The sequence below is a fragment of the Desmodus rotundus genome, chromosome 10 (assembly GCF_022682495.2).
Source record: "Desmodus rotundus isolate HL8 chromosome 10, HLdesRot8A.1, whole genome shotgun sequence".
Taxonomy (NCBI): Eukaryota; Metazoa; Chordata; class Mammalia; order Chiroptera; family Phyllostomidae; genus Desmodus; species Desmodus rotundus.
The window spans coordinates 85,694,090-85,703,801 of NC_071396.1; the positions used below are offsets into that span (position 1 = coordinate 85,694,090).

General features: G+C 45.4%; 1 protein-coding gene across 1 annotated transcript; it reads right to left on the reverse strand.

The window, feature by feature from the left end:
* Positions 1-729: 729 nt before the first annotated feature.
* On the reverse strand, positions 730-9,341 carry ZNF396 (zinc finger protein 396). The gene is made up of 4 exons (XM_045187761.2): positions 9,251-9,341; positions 6,324-6,799; positions 5,910-6,051; positions 730-3,633 (listed from the first exon to the last, which is right to left on the reverse strand). The coding sequence occupies exons 2-4, from the start codon at positions 6,663-6,665 to the stop codon at positions 3,089-3,091; spliced, it is 1,029 nt and encodes a 342-aa protein (XP_045043696.2). The 5' UTR covers positions 6,666-6,799; positions 9,251-9,341; the 3' UTR covers positions 730-3,088.
* Positions 9,342-9,712: the final 371 nt, after the last annotated feature.

Here is a 9,712-nt window from a genome sequence, read left to right on the forward strand (position 1 = left end):
GCCGGGATGGCTTTCTCGCACATCTGAGAAAGTGAGCACAAGGCAAAGGCCAAAGAACAGCACCAGCCAGACCAGTTACCGTCCAGCTGCTGACTGACAGTCAGTAGCAACTCACCCTCTAGACTTCTGGTAGCAAAGTCTTATTTGCTTAAGCCACAAAAAGTGGATTTTGCTTCCCAAAGTATTCCTGCTGCAGGAAGGCTTAATTTAAGGACAGTGATGGACATGTTTGCAAAAAGAATGGCAGTGAAGAAAGGAACAACGGATTATAGATATAATATCGAAGGCCCAGATGAAGTGAAATTCATTTAAAAAAATACCAATTTCACTTCGGACTTCTTACTATCTGTGGAAAAAAATCAATCTAATGTGGTACTATTATCATGTTAATGTGATATTACCATGCTAATTTTTACCAAGGTTAGCGCAGGTCATAGTAATTCTCCATTTAGATATACCGTCTTCTACTCATTAGGGACCTCTGTAAGTGCAAGATAACTTCAAGTACACAGCAACACCATTTAAAGATTCATCATGTGCCCTGGTGTGAGATGGCTCAGGGGATTGAGCACCAGCCTGCAAAAAAAGGGTCACCAGTTCGATTCCCAGTCAGGGCACATGCCTGGGTTGCTGGCCAGGTCCCCAGTGGGGGACACACAAGAGGCAACCACACATTGATGTTTCTCTCCCGCTTTCTCCCTCCTTTCCCCTCTCTCTAAAAATAAGTAAATAAAATCTTTAAAAAATACATTCATCATGTACTTAAATAATATGATTCACCTCACTTTCTGGTGGAGGAGTTCAGATTATCCACAGTGTAGAGAATGCAACTTTGTAGTTTATGGCAGCAACAAGGGAACACAGACACTCCCCTCAGATACACTTGATTTGGATTGCCATTTTATTCACACAGTGCCGCAGAAACTCTTGCCACAGCCGACCAGTAATTCACAATATACACATCTCAGGCATTTGCTGCTGTAACAGATGGCTTATTCCTCTCTTTACTTAGAGAACAAGCACCAAATAGACTCCCTACATTTTTTAAAAAGATTTTATTTATTTATTTTTAGAGAGGAGAAGGGAAGGAGAAAGAGAGGGAGAGAAATAGCAGTGTGTGGTTGCCTCTCATGCACTCCCTTCTGGGGACCTGGCCTGCAACCCAGGCATGTGCCCTGACTGGGAATCGAACCGGCAACACTTTGGTTGGCAGTCCCATGCTCAATCCACTGAGCTACACCAGCCAAGGCAGACTCCCTACATTTGAATAATGGAACATATACAAACCCCAATATATATTCATATTCCCTAGAACTATAAAATACAACCACTATCAGAAAAATTCTACAGTTAAAATTTACATTTATTTCTCCCCTTACTAATCTTATATTTATTAATATAGTAACTAAGCAAAGCACAGTCACCCCACATTTGTTTCTGTAGTTAATCTAAACACTAGATAAAGTTAGGTTTTCTGATAATGAAATGTTTATATTTCATGAGAAAACCGCTTAGATGAAGTTCACTATGAGCCCCGTCTTCTCTTCTCATTCCAAACGCTTTTTGTTTGCCTCCATGTTGGGTAACTGTGGCACCACGGGAAACACAATAACACATATTCTTGTAATACATAGTCTTACCAAGAACGCCTAGAGAAGGGAAAATTATGTTGTATACTGTCAGAATAATTTTAATAACATAAAAATAAGTCATTTTATATTTAAACAGGGGATTGGATTGAATATGGATAAAACTTTGGTGAACTCAAAATTTACTTTAGTGTTTTCATTAGTACAAGAACACCGAAATCCAGGGTCTTGCTTTGTGACAGCTTGCCCAGAAACTCATCTTACTAAGAATGCACAAAACCTGAAAAGACTTGTGGTGCCTGAAACGTGTTCACAGCGAATTGATGCTGAAGGAGGGCCGGGAAGCACCCTGGAGGACAGTCATCAGCTGTTCAGGGTTTCCTTTCCCAGGTGAGTCGTGGGACACTTCTCTGTTACACACCGCACTTGCCAACGTTCGCATTACCTCGGTCTCCTTTGGACAGTCTTTTCTTCATCTCCCTTTTTCCTTTATGTTACAGTGATCACCAACCTTACATGAGCACTCATAGACAACCCAATGTATTACCAGAACATTCCTTATGCTTAAGCCACTCCCTGAAGACATGTCGAATCATCTTAATGTTTTTACTGAGTTATTTCCAAATTACATTGTAAAGGAGATTTTTTTTTTCCCTGCACAGGAAATCTCTTAGTCTTATCGGTAATGTGTAGGCTCTTGTGAGTTTTCATAGAGAGTAGGCGCCCTTACTCACCTACCTCCTGACAATGATCCTGAACATTTCAGCCTAGATCTTGAGGTACATACTCTTTTGGGTCTCTTCCACCCTATTCTCATATTCTGAATCTGGTAACAGAAAACAAAATGGGAAAATTTTTTTTGAAGTGCTTTCATCTTTGGTCTGAGAACTCCAAAGCTCAATGGTATGAAATGGAAGAGAATGTCTATTTTTATACTGAGTAACTCACCTTCCTTCTCAACAGGAGAAATGCACTTGTTTAAAAAGAAATACACAGTGGTCCCTCAGTCTCTGCAGAGGATTGCTTCCGGGGTCCCCTACCTCCCCTCCCCCATTCCCAACTCTGCAGGTGTTCAAGTCCCTTATATAAAATGGGGCAGGACAATGCACGAAGTTGGCCCTCTGCACCCACAGACTCCCAACCACAGATCAAAAATACTGTTTTCAGTCTGTGGGCGGTAGAAACCCAGGGATACAGAGGGCCAACTGTATTTTACTTTAAAAAATCCCCATGTAAGTAGAACTGTGCAGTTCAAACCAGTGCTGTTCAAGGGTCAACTGTACTATTTTATCATTTGTGCTAAGAGTCGGAATAGTAGGAAATGTCTGAGAATTTCTTTTCAAGAGCTACCCTAGGGATGGAAATCTCAGTGAAGCTCTAGAATCTTAACCATCTGAATTGACACGTATGGATAAGCAGAAAAGCAAACAATGCTGACAGAAGATAGCCTCTATTCCCTCCTGTGGCTTTCATGGCCTTCGAAAGAAAACCGGTGCTCCTCAGAACCACTGATCTACACGAGGACGTTGTTTGTGCCTTCCGTCTTCTCCTCCTGTTGAACAGGTTCTGAGTGAATGCTTCCATTCCCTCACAACACTGATGGGCCTTCCTCCTCTAGCGTGGCTTTTTCTGTGTCTGAACAGATTGGAGCTCTGACTGAAGGCCTTCCCGCAGTCATGACACTTGTAAGGCTTCTCCCCGGTGTGGACTCTTCGGTGCTGGATCAGGACCGCACTTCGGCTGAAAGCCTTCGCGCACACGTCACACGCATACGGTTTCTCTCCGCTGTGGATTCTCTGATGGAGCATGAGGGCTGAGCTCTGACTGAAGGTTCTGCCACATTCATCACACCTGTGTTGTTTTTTTCGGGAAGGATTTCTATGTCTTCTTTCAAACATGCCGCTTTGTTCGGCGGTTCCTCTAGAGGTGAAACTCCGGGAAGCGTTCATATGAACGGCGTTAGAAACGTCGTAATGCAGTTCTATGCCTGAAGAAGTCTTTTGCTTTGAAGCTGATTTCACATTTACAGTTCCAATGTCTTTATCTGAAATAATACCCAGAAAAGCAAATGTCACTAGTTTTCTGTTCAGAAGGAAAGAAAGGAAAATAGAATGATCCACACGAAATGCACATGGATCATTTATTAGCTAGCAAGTCTGTAAAAGAGCGTCACAATGTGGAGGATGGAGAGGGTAACGCAGAAAACACTGAAGTCTAGCGGGAGAGAAAAATGTACAGTCTGAGGAGGCAGTCGGGTAGAAATAAGGAAAGCTCTGTAGAAGGTAGAACGGTGAGTCAGGGTAAAAAGACATGTCAGAGGCGGAGGAAAGTCTGGACGAAAAGAAAGAGCTTCAGTGAGGAGGAATTATTGGAGAAACAGGAGCAACTGAAAGCGAGGACTCAAATGTGGCAGTAGGGAGTAATAAACAAGAGTGTCAATCAACAAAACAAATTTAATAATGATAAATGAATCAATAATTAAGCAAAGGAAGGAGATGAAGAAAGCCAAGGGGTCAAGAGGAATATGGAAAAAAAGTCAGAAAATACAAGTGAGGCAAAAAAAAAAAAAAAAAAAGAAAGTGTGGTGGGAGAATACAGACTAGGATAACACCTCAAGTAATCAAGGGAAGCACAGAGTACCCATCCACAAAAACCCTCTACTCTTCTATGTATTTTATACTTCTAGTCGAATGGCATTGTTGCTGGTTTACATAGAAATCATCTATCTTATTAATTGTAAGGAACTCATTCCAAAGAGACCTCAATTTCTACGCACTACTATCAAAATCCTGGCAACAGTTAGCATTTGACAGCGTGGAGACCACGGTCACCTTCAGAGGCTCTGATTTGACTCTGCACCACAGAAATCATGCGGCAGCCTTAAGAGATGGTTCTAGTAGCCTGTCATGATTCTGGTTTTCTCTGCCTTGAATTAAAAGATCCTGGGCCTTCTGCTTTTGGTTTCAATTTCTATGCATCTATTTGCAAAGAAATTTGAAATAAAATTCATGCAAATAGAACTGCATCTATCTGTAATTTGGTTTCAAATTTCTAGTCACAGGTAGAACCTGGTTCGTGCCAACAACAGGAGCCCAGTACCTGTCTTTGCGGCGGATCGCTTCTTTAGTCATCGCCACACACAGCTGCTGAGGCCGGGGTGGCTTCCCACGCCATCCTGATGGAGTGTGGAAAGACTCCCACTTTTGCCACTTTTCTCCTAATTAAGCCAAGGCAATTGCTAGACTGGAGGTGCTAAGTGCTAAGTACAGGTCTCTTGGGAGTAGGTATTTTTCAAATAAGAGTGAGAAATCTTTTCTAAACACCTCTCTAAATTTTTATGTATTTTTTTTTCCTGTAGTTTCTTATCAAAATTCCCTTGAAAAAACTAACCTTGCTAGCAAATCAGCCTGCCCTGGAATACAGGTGCAGTGGTAGGGGAGAGGAGAGTCCCCCCACAGGTAGGGTTTCCCTCTTCATCTCTGGCTCCCATTTGATCAAGGGTGATCACCTAGGAGGGTCTCTGCTCTAATGGCACCTCATCAGAGGGGCCTTTCCCACCACTGTATTTAATAAAGCCCTGGCCCACTCCATTCGTCCCCTCTTCGTGCCTTGTTCCTGCCCCCCACAGCACTTATTTCTCTGGTATCTGCAATGGAACAGCAGGTTGCTGTGCCAGCCATTTTGGAACACTTCTGTAAAAATAACACAAAGGACAACAGAGGCCAGTTTAGAATGGGAAGGAGTAGGGAAACACCTTGACAGCACTGTGAGGGAGCAAAGTCATCTTAGCAGCAATATGGCAATTTTGATATTGGATCTCACCAGTAACTGAGCAAAAAGTTACACAGAAAATAATGTAGACTAATGGTCTTTAGCTGTAACCTTGGGGCCCTCAAGAAGGACTTCAGGCCTCCTGATAATAAAAGAGGTCGGAACAAGGCCAAGTGGGAGCCCTCGTGGGCCTAGACTGTTTGTTCCTGCTTCAGTCAGAGTAGCTGTCTTTTTATCTGTTTTATATAATGGAACTCCACGTAAATGTCATTTGAGAAAAGGGTCATGCTGCTTTAAAAATGTTTGAAAATCCTGACAGAGATGATGGTAAGAATGTTAAAAATCTGCAGATTTTATAGAATCTACGGGAAAGAAACAAGAAGAAAACACTGAGCATGTTCTTCAGCACGACATATGGTGGTAGAAATTCCCACAGTAAAGAGGAGGCCGGAGCGGACATTTGAGACCTCTGGCAGAGAACAGCTGAGATGTGCGCGGCGGGCTGAGTCCACCTTTGCCCCACGCCATGAACTAAATCCTGTCCCTCACCGTTTTGTCTTGAGGGGGGAAGCTCCTGGGATGTGCACTGCAGCTGCTTCTTTGCAGGCTTGAGCGGGCCACTTGGTGACTCCTGAGTGACTTCCCACGCTGCCATTTTCTCTGCAAGTATGTCCTCATTTTGTCCCCAAACCTGGAAACAGTTAGGTTATCTGAGGTTGAAGAAAGAAACTGGGTTGGGACTTCAGGATAAAGTAAGACTGAAGAAACTATGTAGAAAATATCTTGAGACACAGGAAAAGGGAGGAAAATAGCAGAGCCACATTCTATTTTCTGGCACAGCTGGGAGTACATTTACCATGCTACACAGCCAGTTGAATGCGAGTATGGTTTGAGAGTTCTCCCCGCAATGATTCGCCAGAGCTCCCAACACATCCAGGTCACTCATCCCCACAGATGTCTTACCTGCTCTGCTGGCCCATCAAGCTCTTTCTCCAGCTCCTCCAGCATAGTCACAGCTTCCTCTCCATTCTCCGGTCGGTGCTCTCGCAGCCAGGCCTGCAGGTCCTCGGGCAGGATGGCCAGGAACTGCTCCAGCACCAGCAGCTCCAGGATCTGCTTCTTGGTGTACACCTCTGGCCTCAGCCACAGGCGGCAAAGCTCCCGGAGCCTGTTCAGAGCCTCCCGGGGCCCAGGAGACTCCTGGTAGCCAAACTGCCTGAACTGCAGGCGAAAGGTCTCCCGGCTGTAACAGCTTCTCAAGCAGAGGATGGATTCCTGATTACAGGACTCCTCTTTTCCTTCCATCTTCACTACCAGAATGCTGTCAGGCTCTTTTGAAGTTTGTGGTGGGAATGTTGACTCAGACACTTGGACTGCGAATAGCTTAGGACTGCCAGGCTTTAACTTTCAAGGAGGTGAAGCTCTCCTCATAGATAATCCTTAAATACAATTAAAGAAACACGTAGAAACAAGACAAAGACAAATGTTTCTCAGAATACAACTAAAACTAGAATCAAGACTGTAGAGAAAGTACTGCTCTTAATCTTAACACACTGTATTTTGCCGTGTATAATGCACATCCACGTCGTTTTTATTCACATTACACACGGGACTGTTATACCTGTGGAATGTAATCATTATACCCATGTATAATGTGCATCCTTATTTTTCCCTAAAACATTTGGGCAAAAAAGCGTGCAATATACATGGCAAAATATGGGTAAGTCATGCTTTCAAAGAATACTTCCTTCTGTAGGTGTGGCTCAGTGGATTGAGTAAGGGCCTGCGAACCAGAGTTGCTGGTTGATTCCCAGTCAAGGCACACCCCTGGGTTGCAGGCCAGGTCCCCAGTAGAGGGCATGTGAGAGGCAACCACACATTGCTGTTTCTCTCCCTCTCTTTCTCCTGCCTGTCCCCTCTCTAAAAACAAATAAATAAAATCTTTAAAGAAAAAAGAGAGAATCAAAGAGCTTAAGATTCATTAACTCATATTCATGAGTAATTCCCAATTTATACTGAAAATCATGCCAAGACTGGCTAAATATCACAGTAAGACCAGGCAGGATTGCATAGGAGCTCTTGGAACGCAGAAATAGGGAAGAGGAGAAAAGCTATAACTCTGGGGCAGGCTCAGAGAGCCAATTAATTTTTTCTAGCTTGCTGTAAAGAGCTCTAAGAAATAGTCCGAGAGAAGTACTTCTGTAATTTTTTTAAGTTTACTAATTTTTAAAACAGTATTATTTTGACATTAAAGAAACCATTAAAAAAAAGTAATTGCAAATCCCTCCATCGTAATGTACTTCTATTTTTCTCACACTCACATCTACTTCCCATCTGTAACATCTAGATTATTTACTTAGCTGTATCTCTACTGTAGAGTATTAAGATGTTTCTAATTTTTACTATTATAAATAATGCTGGGAGGCACATTTTCATGAATATACTATTTTTCTCCTTAATTTTCAATAATTTGAAATAACTTTCAAATTATTTTCTTCAAGCATGTCCCAAGGCCTTGCTTATTGAGGCCAAAAGAGAGTGGCAATTCTGTCTTGCCAGGTATTACACACAAATTACAGAAGAGACTGTCAATTCACAATGCCACCAGCAACATAATCATGTAGAAAGCAACGACTTCTTCAAGTATCATTAGTTTGTTCCCAGGGATGGGAAGATACTTTTCTTAGTATAACCTCATAGAGAGTACCATTTTACATAATACCATTTCAGTGTCATCAGTTCAATGATGACAGGTGTCTAGTGACTAATTAAAATAATCTTATAGGGGCCCCTATTTTTTCCTTTATGTAACCTGTCATTTTTTTCCCTCTTCACCAAGCACTGTTCTAGGCACTGCTGATACATTGATGACGTGAGCAAAGCCTATGCTTTCTTAAGGCTTGTACTCTAGCAGGAGATACACTAACGTTACCAAATATACGATACAACTGATACAGTGATGTGATACGCTGCAAGTAACAGCTAACACCGATAGCAGCCAAGCACTGTTCTGAGCACCTTGAAAAATATAAAGTCATTTAAATCCTCACAAAAGCCCTGTACGGATATTTTCATCCCCAAGTTGTAGATGAGAAACCAGGGCAAGCTCAGGTAACGTGGGCAACGGGCAGGGCTGGGGTCTGAACCCAGGCCATCCACATTCATTCACTGTACAGCGTGGTCCAGAGGCCGGAGGCAGGAGTCCCAGCGCAGAGGAGCAGTAGACCCAGCTGATCCTGGGCCGGAATAGAGTCTGGGGTGAAGACTGGAGCGGCGGGAAAGGTCGAGGCCGAGTTTGGAGCCTTCTCGGGTGTTACATTGAGGGCCCCTAAGCTAAAGCAGCCTCTGGAAGTCGCAGGAGAGATAGCTGCCGCCAAACCTGTGCTGACTCCACAGCTGCGCTCAGATTTACACAGGAGAAGGGGAAACTACACCACCCCCCCAACACCGCAGGAGGGCCCTGGAAGGGAGGCTTCGCCCAGAGCCCAGGATCCGGGGTCTCAGCGGAGAGGACCGACGCTCACTTCCAAATCTCTCCTCCGGTGGGCCGGCTCCAAAAGGGCTGGCTACCTAAGGACCCAAGACAGTGCCTCCCTACCACCTCCCGGGCAAGGGCCAAACTCCGCGAGGCCGCAGGAGGCGCGCGGGCACCAGGGGAGGGCGCCGCGGGGTATGACAGGAGGGGGGGGGGGTGCGCGGAGGTGCGGTGACCCGCAGGGAGACAGACACAGGGACCCGGTGGGGGCCGTGGGAAGTGCTGGGAGCATGATGGGAGAGGGGGATGGCGAGGGTATAAAGGGGTGCGCGGTGGAATGGGAGGGCTGCCACCAAGTGGGTGGCGACTGCTTCTCCCCGCGGCCTGGCTGCGGAGGAGAGGCCTCGGCTCTCACCTCGGGGCCGGGAAGGACGACCCATGGTGCCGGGCGAAGCCTGAGAGGCGCGAGGCTGGAGGCTGCTTCCGGTCCTCCCGACGGACTGGGGGCGGGGCCCGGGATGGCTGCGCGGTTGCCATGGAGACGAGCCCTGGACTCCCCTGAGAGGCGCTCAGGAGCTAGGAGAACAGGTTAATAACCTAGTTGCGCTCTGACCCGCGTGGCTCCTTCGGCAGAGCGTCCACGCACAAAGTGGAAGGTCGCCTGTGGGATTCCCGGTCAGGGCGCAGGCCTGGGTTGCGGGCCAGATCCCCCGCTGGGGTGCGTGGGAGGGGCAGCTGAGACATGTGTCTCTCCTTTTCTGTCTCCTTTTCCCTCTCTCTAAAAAATAAAGTCTTCAAAAAACATAGCTTCCACGGGCGGGCATCCCAGCTGCTCCGCATCCCGGTGCAAATAAACCAGCAGTGTTGTTTCTCAGAG